Genomic DNA, 19,899 nt, shown 5'->3' on the forward strand with positions numbered 1-19,899 from the left:
CCATTACATTAAACAGCAGGTAAATGTACCTGAAAAGGTCACTTTGGTCCGTTTAGATACTGGTATGGTCATTACTCTTCAATACCACCTCTAACAACTCAGTCTTTGCCCCTGACTTGTGGGCTTTTGTTCCTGACAGTGTAACACTAGCACTTAGTCAGCTGCTGTCAATCAAACACAGACAAGCCCTCCCAGCCAGCTGAGAAGAAAGTGAGCATTTATATTTGATAGTTCCCTAAAGACCATTTTTCTTCCATTTAATAGTAAATAACTATTAACAATACATTAAAAAAATCATGTTGGCATTATTTTTGACTGCAAAATGGGATGACTAAATGTGATTTTCAGTTTGACTTTACATTATGCAAAAAAAAAAAAGTCTCCATACGTGTGTACAAAGATATTATGTTATGAAACAGTTTACAGACAGCCTCATATATATTGTATATGTATTGTATATATTCTCTTTTTCCATTGCCCTCAGGTTAAGATTGCCACCCGGAAAATAGCGCAAGCATTTGAGATTTCCGGGCCCTTTAACACTCAATTTCTGGTTAAAGGCAATGATGTCATGGTAGGTAATATTTACCAGAGTATGACTAAATGATAGATTGACATTTTCACACTTGATTGCTGCAATGCAATTCACTCATGAATTGAAATCACCATGTGTTCGGAATAATTTGCAAAGCTGGATGGATTTTATGATCAATATTGCCTTCAATTTTGATTTCCCAGCTACAACACACCAGGAAATATGTGTGTATAAACTCCATGTGTACAGTATGTTTGTGCATTGGCAATGTACATATCTGCATTGAGTGTGTTTATGTTTTTGATTAGCTTTAGTTAATGTGTACATTCATCTGCAAGAATGGGTGTCTTTTTACTTTTTTGAAATTATGTTATTTGCATTATGCACCCTTTCAGGTGATAGAGTGTAATCTGCGGGCTTCACGCTCCTTCCCTTTTGTATCAAAAACAATCGGTGTGGACTTTATCAATGTGGCAACCAAAGTGATGGTGGGAGAGCCTCTGGATGAGGCCAGCCTGCCCTCGTTGGAGAAACCCATCATTCCTATAGACTACGTGGGCATCAAGGTGAGATTGGAAACTGGAATAACTGTTTATAGCTCAAACTGTTTAACTGGCTTTCTTTAATCTTAAGTCAAGTTTTTAAAGTGTGCAGAGTGAATGGATGTATGTATGGATAAATGAATGTATAATAAGGTGATAGCAAGGGTTAAAAGTAAGTGACAACTACCTGTTCTTTTCCTATGATAATCCTGCTGTGTCTAATGTCTTGCCAAACTACTGTCTGGGCCTCAATTCTTATGTCTTATGCTTACAACTACATGTTAGACAATACTGTATAATATAAGTGGTTGTGATTCTAGAAAGAGCCTTCTGCGTAATCACTCAATTGAATTATCAAAAGGTGAATCAGCACAATGTCAGACAGAGCTGAAAGATAACTGATTATGTGACCTGACCGGGATTCAAATGGCTGACGACAAACTGTCACAGAATAGCAAGCAAGAAGCCGAAATGAGTTCACAAGGTGGCCAAATGAGAACTGACATTAAAGGGACAATATACAGTATGATCCAAATGAAAACTTAAGTGGCTGAACTATAGACCTAACCCAATGCAATCTGAGGGTATTGAAATAACTCAGGCTGAGAGGGTCTAAGTATAGAGGATGTTGTAATGCTGTACAGATTGTAAAGCCCCCTGAGGCAAAATGTTTGATTTGTGATATGAGGCTATACATACATATATAACATTTATTTGACTTGAGGTTGGGCCTATTACCACATGCATACTGCAGGTTCAGGTCAGGTTTTATGTAAACAAAATGTACCATGTGTGTGCCCTATTGGGACACTTCATCGTTGCTCTATAGTAACACCAGACAGACAGTTTAGCAGCCCAAGTGCCCCTGTGAGCAGACCAGTGGCCACCCAAGTGCTTATATTGTCAGCCCAAAGGCTCCTTAAATGCCACTCTGGGTGGACCAAGTGCCCTTCTGGTCAGCCAAAGTTACCAATGGTCATCAAGCACCCATTTGAAAGTCCCAGGGGACCATGTGTTCAGCCCCTGTGCCTGTGTAGTGAGCCAAGTACTCACCAAAGGCTCCTTTGCTCAGCTCATATCACCCCCTGGTCAGTGAATGTTGCCCTGAACCCTGGTAAGTGTTGCTCTCTTCAGGGCAAAAAACTACTCCACCCCCTGTACATGGAGCTAATTTAGCCCATTTTTAAAAATATAAATAGTAACATTTAAACCAAAACTAAATATAAATTATTAAAGTTTTCTGACGCTGTTAAAGATTTGTTTACACCAGTCTCTTTATCTATACTGATAGGCATTGTGTTCATATTATAAGTAAAGGTGGTGTATGACAAGTTCAACTACCACATTACAGTACTACTGTAATACTGCTTCTTTGGACAGCACTCATATTTTACTGAAGCTTTTGCACTTCACCAAACATAGTGATTCCGAACTCTAGCCTAGAAAAACCTTTGGCCCAAGTGTGAAAATTATAATTATACTGTATGTGTAAAAATACCTGTAATTTATATGTTCCAAGCAACTGGAAAATTAAATTTTTTTTGTGGCCTTCAAGTCTATGGATCTTGAACCTAAACACTCTGTCAAGAAAATGAAGACTGACTACCTCTATGGGGAGAACTGCACTAAAAAGTTGCCCCACCAACACAGTGAACAAATAGGGTCTAAGGTAATGAATTGGAAAATCCTTGCCTCAAGCGTTTCCCTATGCTGCCTAGCCTGTAGCCTGTTGCCTGTTGCTGTTGCACGTTTTGAATGTGATAAGTAAAACTTAATTGTAAAGGGCGCTGTTTATGGGTTGCGTTTACGGGTCAAGCATATTAAACTTCTAACCTTCCAAGAAAAACATCTTATGATGACAAAGAGCATTTTTAATAATATTCAACTGGGCCTCATGCAAGAACATTCTTGTGTTCTTATCCTAAATCTCTCCCTTTTTTTCTGCGGGCCTTGTTCGTATGAGTGTTCCAAGTAAGATTCAGCTGAACATATGTATTTTAAATTACACATTTCAACTTTATACCACCTGGTCATGACTAGGTGTACTATTGTTATAAACATTTTTTTTTAGTTGACTTTGTGATATTTAAACTCCCCATTCATTCATATGCTGGAATTATGATTCGTAAAGACCCTGAAAAAATATTGTCTCAATCAGCTTCTTACTGTGAGTGATGGGGTCTTACATGAACACACTATTTTTTGCCGAAACTAGAACAATTTTAGTTATTTCAAATGAGAGGTTTCTGTATGAGAAAATTATAAGAAAATTGCTGAATGCCGCAAGTTCTCTTAAATCACATGCATGTGCCACTAAAGAACTAATCTGTTTGTACGAGTGGTTCTTGCATGAGGCCCAAATGTGGATTATTTTTAAAAAAGATTTTTCTTTTGACATTTTGCCCTTTATTAGATTGAGAAAGGGGGATGACATGAACCAAAGGTCCTAAGCTGCAGTTGAACCAGGGGTGTTGCGGTTATAAGGTATGCGCTGTAACCACTTGGCTACCAGCCCCAGGCCTTATGTGTTTTCAAGGGTTTTTATTTGCCTATTAAATGGTAAAATGTTCTCAACTCATAGAGGACTATGCAATTCTTCAACTTTGCAGAACTACAAGATTTAGCCGCTTGGCTGCCAGGCCAAGTGTCTTGGCCCGGCAGTCAAGTTTCTTGGCCGCTGGGCCTAACAACTTTTCTGGCGGAAACCCTGAGTGAGTTAAAAGAGAATAGCTACTTGTTGTACAAAAGCAACTTTTAACTTTCCTTACAAGTCCTAATTACCATTCTTCTGAACTTCTTACAGCCTGATGTATGGTGGATGGTTTGAAAATTAGTTCCTATGTAAAGAGCCCTGCATGTATGATATCTTAATAGGTACTGCAAGTTCTGAAAGTACAGCTTCCATTGGATCACATAACAAAGACAGCAATTACTGCTTCATCCCTCTACCTAAGCGTGGGGGTTGGGGGGTAGTAGTAGGTGCTTTCTTATACCGGCTGGGAGGCTTATTTCTTAGATTGGATATGAGAGAGTTTACGTTTCGCCAGCTGTTCCAAAGCTATTTTTTCCAAAGTAATTTCTCCCTCTAATTACAACCGAGCTGCTGTAACAATGGCTGTAGTTTGGAGCCAATCACGCAGGTATAATCCCCCACTCTTCCCCGCCACCTAAAGTTTTCAATTTCTAGTCTGCACAGTGGAGAAGAATATTAATCAGAGTTCTGAATACTCCAGTTTCCAGGCTTAAAAGACTTCCAGAGTTTACTTGGAGTCTATGATACAGACTTCACACCCCCCGACTGACATTGGCCTTGCTGCAAAACCTGCAGAAATACATGATAATTGTCTAACAAAGGAGTGCTAATTTCTTTCCTCTTGTTAAACACATTATTGCTGTCTCAACATCAAGTCCCCACTGTAAACACACAATGATGTGTGAAACAATTTACACAGGCTTAGTAGCCTGAAGTGTGTGCCATCAAAATGTGCCATCTCTCCTCTCAGCCTTCGCTGTCCTCACTGTATCATCACAAGGAATAAGTCATTGCCATCCAGAGAGATCATCTTCATTTATCTGTCTCATTCCCTCTCAACCTCACTCTGTTGCTCTTGCTATCTCTTTTCTCTCTCTGACAGTCCCTCGTTTGAGGCCATGTTGTTTTCTTTTCACTAACAAGTCCCCATTGTGTAATTTCTGTCTGTATATACAAACTCACAGGAACAATAACACCATTGTATTTATGACACAGAGAAGAGGAAGAGCATGAAAACAACATTTGAGGGGGAAGAAGGGGATTTGGTGGTTTGGTCCTTAGTGCACTTATTGGCTGGGGAAAAATAACTTTCAACTATTGGATGTTGTGTCTCTTTGACTATGGCATGCAGGACATTACAGTTACATCTGAGATACATTTTTGTGAGCTGTGTGACTCAAAAATATGTACATACAGTATAGGAGAAATATCACACTGGACTTAAATTTCTGTAAATGCTTTAAAGGAGACCATGTCAATACCACCCAAGTGTTATGTGAACAAAATATGTAGGTATAGTAACATCTGGTAATTAATGATTGACTCAATGTAATTTATGACCAATATGGTTGATACATTTCTATTCAACTTTAAAACACTAGCTTTTAATGTGGCTTTCTGAACATCAATTTTTAATTTTTTTATTATTCAAAAATAAAGAAATGAAAATGCTACTGTCACTAACAATACTGCCGTTATCATTGCTAGCACTAATGCTAGAATCAGAACTACTCTATCCAGAATTACAATAACAACTACCCTAGCAACAACATTGAGCACCCTAACACTCACCAAGTAATGCTATGCCACTGCTGCCAACTGCCCTAGCAACTACTCGTAAGACCTTAACAACTTAACAATGTCACAATATGACAATTGTTTGTCAGCAACTACCTAACAACCAAGCTTAACATCCTACACACTGGTTGTTTACGCTCTGGCATCCACCCTTAAAACAGTAGTAACCACCTAGCATGAGCCTAGCCTAGAGACCTAATAGTAATCATGTAGCCATGCATTAATAATGAGCTATGAAAGCCCTTGCAAACACCCTGCAATACCCAAAAAACCATCAAGCTCTCTTGCAAACAGAGTCCAAGTGAGTTGTGATCAGACAGCAAGCAGGTGTACTTCAGAAATTAAGCCTTTCTCAGTTGTTTTTAGAATAAAATATCCATAATTCATAACTTAAACCTGCAGTGTGGAACTTTTACATATAAATGAACGTCAATTACATTCAAGCCCTTCAAGCCAAACAAGTTCACACAATGCTGATTAAGCCTATCAACCCCAGATAAATCTTGCTGCATTTCACTGTATACAGAGTTTTTAAATCTCATGTTGGGTGGGACATTCCTGCTCTGGCTGTTTGAATGCGCACCCAGAGACTTCCAGTTTGCCCTCTGCTAACTTGAATGGGGATAAAATAATTAAATTGTGTGGCTCTGTTATCAGACCGTATGGAGCAAATTCTGATAGTATAATGAGTCATTTTGCAGGGGTTGTGACACTCAAAACTATTTATATACTATTTGTAGGCTACGTCGGAGCCTATGACGTAAGCATGTGTCAATGGTGTTTTTGTAATTACTCTCACTGCCAGAGGGGGGAGACAAAAGTCCCGCACTCCAGCTTTAAATACAAAATACAAGAATATGGAAATTGTCTTTCAAATCTGTAAGTACAAATTTAGCTGTTAATTTCCATTTAACTGCAAATATAAAGACATTTACACAAGTGCCACTTCCGCCTCCAACAAGGCAATGGATGTGAGCAACAATGTTATGTGGAAATGTCTGTATTCATTTCCTTCTCCACTGGAGCTCAGCTGGTGCCCCAAGATAACATTGTTCATGTTGTGGAGCTTCACAATTCCACTGTCTCTTAGGAGTGGGCGGTCGGTGTGGGATATGGAGATGGGGTGTTAGTGTTTGTGTGTGTGTTAGTAGAATGTTGTGGTTACAGAGCCTCGGTTTTTGTCACATATTTTCTGTCACAGACACACCGCTGCAATTGGAGGACAAACTATTATAATTGAGTTTGTCAAAATTCTGTTCATGAAGGATTGAGTACCGTTTGTCATTTTCAGAGCATTTAAAATCAGGATGATGCAATGGTGTAAAATGATCCCATCTTCGTGGATTATGTACAAATCGACTGTACATGACAAGCTAATGTCTTTGTGTCACTCATTTTCTGCCTTTCACAAATTCTTTTCTCCACCACTTATTTTATTGTTGATTCTTGTCTCTTTTACTGCACCATTTAAAAGTTGCCTGCCACTGTTACTCCCTCTCTGTATGTGCTCCTCACCATCTATTTAAAGGTATACTGTACAGGATTTGTTGGTTGCTGTTTGTAAACACAACATTCAAAGTTGGCAACTCCTCCCTGGTTCAACGACACCACAGTGAGCCAAGAGCACGAGCGAGAGAGAGAGAGCAGCAGTGGTTGAGTGAGCTAGAAATTGAACGAACAAAGGGAGTGGTGGTAGTGAGAAGAAAGCAGTGAATCAGATAAACATTATTTTCTGATTGTTTCACGGCGGCTATGTTCAAAAGCACAAATAAACACGCCCACACTTCTGCACAAACCTGTGGGAAGGTGGATTTGGTGTGAACGCAGCCGAAACGCACACTTCATTCTGTCCACTGTGGCTGCTCTGTGCACACGTGTGTGTGTGTGTGTGTGTGTGTGTGTGTGTGTGTGTGTGTGTGTGTGTGTGAGAGAGAGAGTGAGAGTGAGGAGCTCAGCCCCGCCCTTGGTCAAACAGACACAGACCTGTTCTCTTTATACATCCATGACGCAGAGAAAAGAGACAGAGACAATAATGTAACCTGGCCACTCTGCTTCAAGTCCCGACCCCACACCCTGCATGCTGTTATTGGCTGTGGGCTATACACCCACTGCCCAAAGGCTCACTCCCAGAAACACTGAACACAGCAAAATAATAAGAAAATACAGGCAGATGGCAGGGTCTCGGTAGATACATACATATACCACTATACATTGTTTTTTTGGGAAAATCCTGCATAGCGTGCCTTTAATTTTCTCTCTCGGTTACATTCTGCCATTTTATCTCTGCAAAGCTTTCTGTCTTTCTCTGACACTTTGAACAAAGCCATGATAAGCGATATTGCATTCCCTTCTCTTCGTCCCTTCTTACAATAGTACATTAGTATGCTAACATTACATTCAGCTGATTAGATAGCCTGTTTCAAGGATGAATCCCCCTAGTGGCCCTTGCCTCTACGTGTGTGTGTGTGTGTGTGTGTGTGTGTGTGTGTGTGTGTGTGTGTGAGAGAGAGAGAGTGCATACACACCAACCACACAACGCCACTCCACTCCTAACTACCACCTCTCTCTCTTTTCAAGGTAATAGGGGTTGTCTGCTTTTAAATGGAGAAATAAGAATGGCTTCCCACATGGCACCATATTTTTCTTAATTTGCTTATATTACAAAATTTAGAAGCTACTGTCTTCTGCTCTTGTTCCTGTATTTTTATTTTCACTTACTCTCCCCATCCTCTCTTTTAATTTATAATGTGATCTTTTCCTTTCTCTCTCCTTTCATTTCAGTCTCTTTCTCTATCCCCCATTTCATCCTCCTGACGTTTTTTGCCTTTTTTCTTCTGTCATTGCACTCATTATTTCATTTGTTTTGTGTTCCTCACTTCCTTCTCTGTCTCTCCACTCTTCTCTATCTCCTTTCATTTTCTTAGTCCTCTTCCTCTCCTCCTCTGACTCACCCTGCGTGGAGAGAGCATGTCAAACAAACTGTTAGAGGGAGTTGTAGGCTGCAGTCTGAACAGCTTCCTTTCTTTTCAGATTTGTCCTTCCAGTCTGTCTGTGCCAGCAGTTGTAGTGTTATTCTGCTTAAGTCTCTAATGTATTACAATCCCTCTCGCTCTCTTCTCTGATGTCCTCTTAAAGTTTCATTCAGGCAAAAACAAAGTGGTTTGCTTGAGACAAAATGAAATAATTAATAACAATGTAAACATTTTCATTCTTAGTTTCTATGAATGTTTATTCATAAATAAACTAACACATTATTTACTATTTATTTCCCACAGTCCATAAGGAAATGTAAATACTGCACGTGTAGGTCACCTGTTACTTTCAAGATAAATCAAGTTTTGTTACATCTCTCGGTGGCAACAGTGTCATCACATCCTTTAAATGATTTCAGCACATTTGAAACACACTATCATTCTTACCATTTATGTCAGAAATGATTCTCCATTGTTTGCCACATTCTTTGTGGTATTTCATTCATTTAGAATACCTCTACTGTTGTAGGGAAAAGGTAAGTTTTCATGGTCAATCAACAAGAGACAAATGAACAAATGCCATAGCCAGCGATTCATAGTCAACCATCTTTCTGGTATGACATTGTGACTGTGCTTGCTGGTTACAGCTTAACACAGAGATTTTTCAAAAGAGATAAAACAAACCCTTCTTCCACCAGGCACCCATGTTCTCATGGCCACGGCTGAGGGATGCAGATCCTGTGCTTCGCTGTGAGATGGCCTCCACTGGAGAAGTAAGAACCTCAGAAATATACAGCCCAATTCTATTGTTAATTCTTGTTATGTTTCAACTAGTGTAATTTCTCTTTTATCCCATAATGTGTTTTATTTTAGGTAGCTTGTTTTGGACCAAACATTTATTCAGCCTTCCTGAAGGCTATGCTCTCCACAGGCTTTAAGCTGCCACAGAAGGGCATCCTGATTGGGATTCAGGTAAGACGACAGCCATCTGGAGGTCCACTTGCCTCCTGTTTGTGTTTCCTTTTGGTGCCTCCTGCCCACAAGACACCAAATGTGAGGTGCCTTCTGAACAGGTGGTCTAAATCTTTCAGGCTATCAACTACATACAATGCCAGCCTGGCACTTCTCACTACTCATGTGTTTGAAGCCAAATCACACCTTGGTTCAGGAGACTTGTAACAACTCTCATGTGACTGCTGTGTGCCATTAATGACTTTCAATTGAGAGAGATTGAAATAGCTTCGAATCATTCAGTCCGCAGAATTCATGACAAATCTTGCATGAGTGGAAGAAACCTAAATTGTAGTTGTTGAGTTGAAAGTCGAGTTTAATGTCAGTCTGACGTTGTTATGCAGGATGGATGAGAAAAACAACAGAAGCATAAAATTTATAAAATGACTATCCAAACAAACATGGTCCTCATTTTAAAATTACCCACAGTGATGAGGATCATCTCACAGCAAATGATGCAGCTAGTTCATCCTCATCAAGAAAATGCTCTGTCAAAAGAAGTCTAGAATCATCAATGCTGCAAAAACATTTCCACTCTTTCCAGTCCTCAGCCACAGAAAAAAGTAAGCTTTAGCTCTGTACTATTTAATGACACCATATTACATGAGTTTAGTAATTGCTGCCACCCTGGGTTGCAAAACTGCAAGTTTGACTAATGCAGCTTTAACAAAACATTCACAACACTAGCTGTGTAATTGGTGCTCTTGGGGAACAGGTCAACTTCAAGGCAAGCGCCTGGGGTCACAGATTCACTGTTACATGGCTGACAAGCAGCAACAATTTAGGCTGACAGATCCAGAACACAGCAGCAAAACTGGTGAACATTTACCTCCAATACTTTTGAGAAAGATTGTGGTAGGAGGATCAAAACATTTGATTGTGCCATCTTATTAGGCAGTCTGGTAACAAAGACTGTGGCCTTAAGCTTGAGAGCTGTAAGTTTCACAGTTTTACACAGGCAGTATGAAATGTTGTATTTGTGCAAGGGACTCCCTTCTACTATCTGTTGCCATGGTTCAGTGTTCTTGATGTGGGTGTGTTATGAATACTATGCTGACAATGTGCAAATTTGACTAACGTGTTAACACTCATGCAAGTAGGTATATCCAAGAGGCACTGTAATAAGAAGTAGTAAAAGTACAGTACCCTCAACATGCTACTACAGGGAGTGAATGTGAAAAAACTGCTGCTTTTTCAGAAAGTTACATCAGTGTTGGGAAATAAGACAGTGGTTTACAAAGAAAGTAATCAATGCTGATTTTGATGTACGTTATATGTTGCCAGTGTGTCTTGCCCTTAATTTTCTACATACTAAAAGCAAAAATAATATACTGTGATGTAGTAGTTTGAGACACAGCTACAGTCCCTTTAGTTGTTGCAGTCCCTCCAACTAGTCTAACTCTGTCATTGTTTCTCTCACTCTTTGCCTCTGTCTTTTTAATAGCCCTACCTTTTTTGAGTAATTTCTGTGGCTATGTGTCAAAATTGCAAACCACATCAGTAACATGTATGTCATAAGACTGAGTAAGAATATCAAACCTTATCACAATACTTTGGGTGAGACAGTAGTTATTTTTGTAAGTATATTGTTTACTAAGCTAAAAGGCACCCAGTTTGAGCATAATCAGTTGCAAATCAGCAGCAAAAAGTCACAAAGGAGTTTTCAGCACTTTCAGTATGCTTAAAATTAAGTGGGTCATTTGAGGCTGATGTCTAACAACATAAATGCATCACAAAATATATTTTTTACTATAACCTTACATCCTTACTATGTTGTTTGTGGGACATATATGACCATTACAAATTCTTTTTCTGCATGTCCTTCCCTCATTTCCTGTCATCTCTCTGCTGCTGACTTGATGCTTAAAAAAATAATAATCAGTCATAGAAAAAAAATCATCATAAAAAGGAAAACTGAAAATAAAATGAAACCCTGAAATCATTGAAAGTAAACTATTTTGTGGAATTAATGCAACCTTCATTGCTGGCACACAGCACTGTAATGCTGAAGGAGTTTCAAGGTTGGCCTCCAAAGTCATTAGGTGGCTCAGTAAAAGACTGCCCTTGAATTAACCTCACTGAAAATCTGAGCGACCATGGGAGATGTTCCTCATCCAATCAGACAACTCAGTTAGCCACAAATAAGCAAGGCAGAAGTACAGCTGTGCAAAGCTACTGTAGTATCCAAGAAGACATGGAGCTCTAATGTTCCTAGTGGAGCCCCAATAAATTACTGCATATAGGATCTAAGACATTTATTTTTTAAAGTCCATAACTAGGGATTAGACAATACAGTTAGCTCACAGTCTGGTACAAGACAAGTAAATAATAAATCTTTTATTTTGAAAAATGAACAATGGCTCATTGGCCAAAACTATTACTGAAACAGTTTAGTTGTGCTACAGTAGAAAAGGAAAACAACCTTTCTTTTTCTTGCATTATGCTAATTTATGGTCTAACTGTATATAAAGTAGTTGAAATTAGCTCCACCTCCAGCAGCTACAAGAGTAAAATGCTGCTTACTCACTGATGCTTCAATATTAATAATCTAATGAGGTCATATATAATAGTATATCAGTCAGAGGGACCAAACCACTGCTTTTACTTTCATACTTTCTAAATACATTTTTCTCTCTTGGATCTGGTTCTTCTGATGTGCTGTCTACCACGTCAAAAATCAAATGCTTTTATTGTTGTTCTGAATGGAGTGATGGGTAGACGCAGTATTGTCTCACTACAGCGATAACAGAGCATATTTTAATAATAGAGTTGCACTTGGTCAGTGTTATGGGTCTCTCATTTGTCATTCTGACAACAGCGACACTACAGAGTAACCAGGTTACCTTGGCTAAGCCGACGAGCATACACCCATGAGCATGCTACAGCTAGGCGATGTGCTGCCAAAATGTTCCAGGTGGAACTCGCACTCTAGAATAATTGTTCCATATGTCGGACTAAGTGGAGTATTAAAATATTTTGACAGTAATGGTTTGGGTCACGGAGCGTATTTTTCACGTGACTGCATGCATCGAACCGTAATGTCCGTACCATGACGGTTCGGAATAAATAAACATACGGTTACACTCCTAATCGCTACAGAATGTGCCTGTTTTCTTAACTTAGTGCTGTCAACTGGTTGACCCTAGATTAGCATATTTACTGTTTTACCCATACAAAACTAAATTGAAAAATAATACCTACGTAAGAATGGCATTTTTAATATGAACAGTGAAAATCCAAACTAGATGGTTATAACATGCAACAAAACTATAGTTGGCCCTAAACCCAAAGTTCCAAAGCAAACATGGTAAATGCTGCCATTTAGTTTAGTTAGCCTATGCATGGTGATAAAGTGATAGAGGCATGAATGCATTCAGTCAATGAAAACATGCTAAAGGAGGTGTACTGTGCAGATCTGCACTAGACAGGTACAGCTCAGCCAAAGACACATTTTTCTTCTTGCCCTTTATTTACTTTTTTTAGTTTGATAGAGACTTGTACTTGAGTTTAAAACGTTTCAGCAGAAAGGACTGGATCCTGAGTAGGAAAAAAAAGAGGTGCAGCTGGAGTTCATGGGAAACTTGAAAATTACTCAGCCTGAGCTGTTATACACTCTCACTGTTGGTTGACACAGGTTAACACATGTACTGTCCGAGAACTCTTCCACTGGCTGATTGTGACCAAAAGACAAACTGCAAAACCATTCCAGCAGCCTGAGAGAGAACATATACAGTTCAACTTTGAAGAAGCTGCTCCACAGCGCCTTATTTCCAATCATACTCTTGCTCATATTAATTTTTCAGCTACACGATGCCCAGTATACTGTTACACCCACTATAACTTAACAAAAAGTGAAAGGTCACAAATATTTCCTGAGGCTATTGTCTCAGCACTTGAATATGTGTCTATGAGCTACACAGGAGTTATAGTCATTGTTGCAGTTATAGCAATGCAGTGTGAGATCTCTTTTAGTCTTCAAAGTTATCCTATTCTGTTATAACTGCAAACACACTTCACTTTCAATGATGAACAGTAAGTAACGGACTTTGTGTCCTACGACTGCTGTGAAATCAATACTCCGCTTGTAGTTATACTGTAATGTTGTTAGGTCATTTCGTTTCTTAATTTCTGTCTGTGTCTCTTATGTCCAGCATTCATTCCGACCCAATTTCCTGGCTACAGCCTACCAGCTGAAAGAGGAGGGCTTCAAGGTGAGTACTTTTATGTTCCAAACACTACAGACCAGACTTCTCATCGAAGATCAGACATATTTTCCTCTATGATTTTCAACACTGGCTGATGTGGCTTAGTGGTTATTATGTTTCTGCCCTCATTAAGAGATTAAAGGTATACTATGCAGGATTTGCCAGTTGGTGTTTGTAAATACACAGCATTCAAAGTTGGCCAATCCTCCCCAGAGAGAGAGAGAGAGCAGCAGCGGTTTAGCAAGCTAGAGAGTGAATGAAGAGTGCAAGCAGCACTGGTAAGTAAGAGTTATTTTCTGATTGTTTCACGCTGGTTACATTGTAAAGCACGATTTAACACAACCTCACCTCTGCACAAACCCTGCAGGAAGGTGCCACATGTGAATGCAGAGCTTCATCCTGTCCGCTGTGGCCTCTCTGCTCTGTGTGTGTAGCTCAGCCCCGCCCTCGGTCAAGCAGACATACAAATATGCAGCTCTTTATACATCCACGACACAGAGACAGAGAGCAGAGAGGAGCAGATGAGGGAGACAATGACAGCAATGTAACCTGGTCGCTACACTAGGAGTCCTAACCTCACACCCTGCGGTCTGTTATTGACTGCGTACTACACACCCCCAGACCAAAGGCTGACAACCAGAAGTGTCCCGAACACTGCAAAATATTAAGAAAATACAGGCAGAGGGCTGGTTTACAGAGAGAGATTACTTTTGTATGAGTCTGAGTACATTGGGGGTTTTTTTGTTTTTGTTTTTTTGAAAATCCTGCATAGTATACCTTTTAAAGAAAGACTTCCCTCTGTTTGATCAATATTGTATATGGCATTCTGTGTTGATAATACAAGGGGCATAAGAGAATTGCTATAATATTTGCCCTATTACTGTCCTCTAGCTCTATGCTACTGAAGCCACCTCAGCTTGGCTTTGTGCCAATGATGTGCCTGCCACTCCAGTAGCCTGGCCCACTGGGAAGGGAGGAGACATCAGTTTGCCCAGTATTACGAGGTTGGGGAGTATTATTTTTTTAACACTGAATTGATGTTTTAATTGTTTTTTTTTTACACATTAATGGAATCATGGAAGACAAAGCAAGCCAATGTAAAACTGAGCCAAACCCATGAGCCTAAGACTTACTTATGGTTTCCTGGGGCCATGCTTAAGTAATACATAAATTGTGATTCATTAGATTCAAAATTAGGATATCTGATCAGCATAGGATACTGCCTAAAGATCTGAGGGCATAGCCCCTTCATTATCGTTGTAATATGCTGACAAGATCAAAGAAGATTCTGCAGACTCTGAAGTCCAGTCATTGCATTAGCCAGAATAGGGCTTGACTTGGGAGGATGAGGAAAGTCTTATATCAGAGCAAAATCAGAGCAATGCCAAATAAAGTTTAGGAAAATCAAAAAAGCTGCTGAGGCATCTTGGTCTTTTTAACGGAAAATTACAAATAATATTTTTTAGCATTAGGTAATCAAAGACGACATTAATATACATGTTAACTGATAGCACTGAAAGTAATGCTGACTTATTGACAAAGATGTTATGCTATTGCTCACTTTTGCGTGTGCGTGTTCAGTTGTCAGAAGTAAAACCTCTTTCAAAGTTTCTAGCAACATAGAATGTTTGGTGCACCCTGATTGTGACGGCAGTTTTCAGGTAATGATACCACAAACAAGTCATAATCATGCTACAATAAAGCCATCTGGACCATATGTTTGGAAATGAACTGTTGAAGAATAGAATGTAAAGGGACTTTAATAGGCCTAGACCAAAAACAACACAAACACACGTACACACAAGGCTGGCTGGCATCAGCTGTGCGAGGTGGCATAGAGGCCAACTCTTTATAGAGAGAAAAATGACCTTTGTTGTCACTGTTGTCTGTCCTTCAAGACCTTCAAATGAAAAACGCAATATAGAAACCAGGGCTTTATTCTATGTGTGTGTGTGTGTGTGTGATAAAGAGAGAGAGAGAAAAATATGCTGTAAGTAGAGGTATTTACATTAATTTGCCAACTCCCTGTGACAGAAAGCATGCTATATGCAATGTAACTTATAATAAAGTATTTGATTTACACACCATTAGAACACTATAATTCTTCTAGAAATGGCATTTTTAAAACAAATTAAATGACAATGTAATGACCGACCCTAGTAACCTAAAAAAAGAGACAGATGGTGCATATTGTGATTACATGGACAGATAAAACAAATTCCTTGTACTGATGGGAATGCTTATTTTTGACCACTGAGGGGCAGAGAACGCTCACAGCAGCAGAGCCCTTACATACAGTACTGTTGACTTAACAAGTTCATACAGCAAATGTATTAGTGACGGATTTCCTCCTTGTGCATCCAGCAGAAACAGAGCAGTTCGGGCATCCTAACCCATCTGGTTTGGTCTACAAAGTTTAGAAAAATATTTAGGTCACATTGGCTTGATAATCTTCTTTAACATCCACTGGTTTACTTTGGCTCTCTGTCATTTTGTGCCAAGCAGATAGTGTACCGTCAGCTTATCTAAGCTCATTTGCTGGAACCTGCTGCCAACAGTTTTATTTAAGGGGGGCAGTGAGAACCATTGGGACACAACTGTATGGACTGCAGAAACAAAGCTGCAGTGCTAGATGTTGATTTTTAATGGGATCAGCAATACTAACATTTCTGTCACACTACAAGAAGTTGTTTGATTCAAATGTATTATTAAGAATATTGCATATGCCACTTGAAGTGGTTTAAATTATTGTTTTGATTATGTGATTTCTGACACCGTTTTGTTTGTTTTTTGTTTTGTTTTTTTGCATGTTTTTGTAGACTGATCAACGAGGGTCATATTGACCTGGTAGTCAACCTGCCCAATAACAATACACGCCACCTAAAGGATAACTTCCTCATCCGCAGAATGGCTGTCGACCACGGTGTTCCCCTCATCACTAATTACCAGGTCAGTAAATGTCACACCTGTGTCTACCTTTTTTCTCTCTTACTTGATGGGCTTCAGCTTACAGTAACATATACTGCATCTTCAGTTTGTTATTTTTCAGTATATGTTTTATTCAGTATACTTATTTATTCGGTATAAGTTGTTTTTTAGAAAATTTTAGATTTTGCATTATTTCAGCCGTTTTATAAGAGTCTCAGAGTCAAGAGAGGTTTGTCTAATGTTACAGCATGTTTTAGTTCCTAGTCCCTAAAGATGTTTGGTATGGATAATGTATGGTGACTTTGGAGGTAAAGCTATAAAGCACTATTTTACTTGATACTTAAGATTAAGTCATTCATTCAAAATTCATTTTTTGTGCTTGAAAATGTTTTTCTGTGTGTATTAGGTTGTGAAGCTGTTCGCAGAGGCAATTCGCTATGCGGGTGAGCTTGACACTACCAGCCTCTTCCACTACCGGCAGAAAGAAAGCCAACAAAGAGGGACTGGTCAGCAGAGCTAGAGTTTCCTTCCCTGCCCTTTGGGTCCCTTTGTAAAACAGCGGTGTTAAGTGGGAGCAAATTTATGTAATTTAGTTTCTATAAATTTCTTGTATCTGTTTTCCCATTCCCTGGTGTCAAGAAAATGTTGAGTTATTTTAGGGGAGAGTTGCAGTCTGTCAGGAGTTACCTAGACCAAAACACAAAACACAAAGTATTTTTAAAGGGTTTATAAGTTGTAACTAATGGCTTCATGACTGGTTAATACATGAATTTATTAATACTTTATAGATCAGTTGTGAAAAACATCTGGTTGGTTATCCTCCTTCAGTAGGACTCTTGGTTATAAATGTTAATAATTAAAAAAGGGTTCTTATGGGATCCCATTTCTTAATTACATAGCAGGTTATAGTTGGTGTAACAGTATATCATATCATATCATAGTGTCATTTCATAATACAAAATGTGTTGTTAAGCGTTGTGTAGGGTCTGCAGTTGTAAATGTTAATATGTCGTTATAAAAAGGACTGTGGTCCAGGAGCTATATTCACAAAGGATCTTATTTTACCACTGCAAGTCCTCTTAAAAGGCACTAAAAGTTCCTGGCCAAGAGCTTCCTCCTAAGACCAATTCACAAAACTGCTGAGAACAACTTTTACTAAGCTAAGAGAAATGTCAGGGTTTATCCTGTTGCTATGGATGACATCATGTTTCATTCTGCAGTGGTCTGTTGGAGATTAGAAGAGTACAAGGAACAAATTATGTTAAATTAAAATTGTTAGATATACATTAAGAGATAAAAAGATAGATCTTTCCGTGAAGGTCAGAAGTCAAACAGTCTTTAAGAGAAAACTTCCTGACAAACTAAAAAGACAACTGTCATGCTGGATGAGGATGAACACCAACCAGAGATTTTTCACAGCTTGGGGACTGACATGTTTTTTTTTTTTTATTAATGGCTTATAAATAAAATATATAAATAAAGCATTAATGGATGATTTCTTAACCATTAATAAAGCCCTTGGTTACAATTCATAAAGTGATTCATCTGAAAGTAGTACCAGAGAGGATAACAGCACTGCCTTTACACTGTAAATCTTTAAGGGCAATGTTGTTGGTGTATTACAGTATATTACAGTTTTTTTGTTTGTCTTTTTTTTTTTTTTTTTTGGCTTTTATTTATTATCAGTTGTTTATGTTCTGTTTTATTTTTCAATATGTGGAACTCTGTGAATGTGACGCAAAGATTTGTTTCAACATCTCAGCTCTGCCTGATATCATTTTAATACCAATGGTTTGGCAAAATGCCTTTTATATGCATTTAATCTCATTCATACATCTTTTAGACTTAAAATGGTGTTGAAAATGTACTATATAGTAAACATGTACTATATCCATGACAGCAACTGTTAAGTTAAGTGTAATGAAGGTAAAGGCATTTTAGAGGAAGGCTAACTGTTATTTAGTTGGAGCTCCAGCCTTGAACCCCAGCTTTAAAGTTTGAAGTTATGACAACTGACCTGTTTATACTTGGATTTATGTGTGTATATACTGTATGTTACAGACTGAGTCAGAATTTCACAATTTAGAATTTATTTTCCAGTCTGCATATACAATTTTTTTTTTTATGCATACATAAACAACTGAAAGAAAGAGACAGATAATTAAATAGAGCAGCACAAAACAGCACAATAATCCAACTTAGTTGTTCTTTTTCTGAAGTCTATAAAAAAGGTGTAGGCTGAAGCCACAGCTTATAATGACGACCCTTTTAACACACAATATGTTTGACCTCAAAAGGAAACTTCAGTCAACAAAAACAAAGCAATCACAACAAGACAAAAAAACAAACAAACAAACAAACAAAACTAAAACAGTCAAGACAAAACAAACAGAACAATAAAAATCAATAACAACTTACATATCCTGAACCCTGTCCTTCTATGCCAGTCTTTCTTTCTGATCATCCATTTCATAGTTAAATATGCTATTTTTAAACGTTTGTTTAAACTTACTGTTTTATATGTTTTCAGTTCCTCACTACAGTTGTTCCATTAATTAACTCCCCCTGACTGTGATACAATATTTTACATTAGTCCTCACTAATTGTTTTTTGAACACACAAATTACTCTCAAGTCATGTTAACTTTCTCTCATTTGAAACAACTTTTGGATACTTTCAGGTATTGATATTAATTGATTTTTAACTTTGTACATGATTTGAACCGTGAACCGACCAAATCTATAAATTTTAGAACCTTTGATTTAATAAAGAGTGGTAAAGAGTTTGTTGGTTCTCTATAAGTGGTTTTGTTTACAATTCATATGCATTTGAACCTGCTCTGCTTTTTAAAACATCATATCTTAACAGCATTTAACTAGACACTGTATAATAATAATACCCCACTCTGCTTTTCTGTTAGTTTGTGTTATGTATGAATCCACTGAAATATGAACATGAGTCTTACATCTCTTACATGATGTGGATGTTTGTGCGTGTGTGTGTGTGCGTGCGTTGTGTTGTCTTTGCATTGGATATGCATTAAACATGTTTTTCCTCCCACACCAAAGCCTCTACTTTAAACAGCCCATTCACACAAAGCACAATAAAACTACAACAAATCAGAGAACAGTTTGGTGCAAGAGGTTAATAGAAAAGCATAGAGCACACTGACCCTGACAGGAGGCATTGTGTTTACTGTACTTTAAAAAGACTTGTGTGAGGTCTATTAATGCCAACAGTATGCATTTAGAAAACCCAACAAAAGCACAGCCCACGAAAACAGCTTAATCTGTCTAAAATATGCATTGTGGCGTTCAAATGGTTAATATACTCAAATTATCAGTGTTAAATCAGTAGCACCACTGCTATTTCCACC

General features: G+C 38.4%; 1 protein-coding gene across 2 annotated transcripts in view; it reads left to right on the forward strand.

The window, feature by feature from the left end:
- The window catches only part of cps1 (carbamoyl-phosphate synthase 1, mitochondrial), a 57,060-nt gene extending 38,120 nt beyond the window's left edge, over positions 1 to 18,940 (forward strand). Inside the window, exons 31-38 of one of the 2 annotated variants that reach the window (XM_067603310.1) lie at positions 485 to 574; positions 931 to 1,101; positions 9,078 to 9,152; positions 9,253 to 9,351; positions 13,542 to 13,601; positions 14,487 to 14,599; positions 16,415 to 16,544; positions 16,930 to 18,940. In XM_067603310.1, coding sequence (XP_067459411.1) covers positions 485 to 574; positions 931 to 1,101; positions 9,078 to 9,152; positions 9,253 to 9,351; positions 13,542 to 13,601; positions 14,487 to 14,599; positions 16,415 to 16,544; positions 16,930 to 17,043 — 852 coding nt within the window. In that variant the 3' untranslated portion in view covers positions 17,044 to 18,940. Of the gene's footprint in view, positions 1 to 484; positions 575 to 930; positions 1,102 to 3,490; positions 3,562 to 9,077; positions 9,153 to 9,252; positions 9,352 to 13,541; positions 13,602 to 14,486; positions 14,600 to 16,414; positions 16,545 to 16,929 lie in introns of those variants that run through there. The other variant, XR_010930586.1, reaches the window with a different exon arrangement.
- The last annotated feature ends 959 nt before the right edge of the window (positions 18,941 to 19,899 follow it).

Source organism: Thunnus thynnus, chromosome 11, assembly GCF_963924715.1.
Source record: "Thunnus thynnus chromosome 11, fThuThy2.1, whole genome shotgun sequence".
NCBI classification, from domain to species: Eukaryota; Metazoa; Chordata; class Actinopteri; order Scombriformes; family Scombridae; genus Thunnus; species Thunnus thynnus.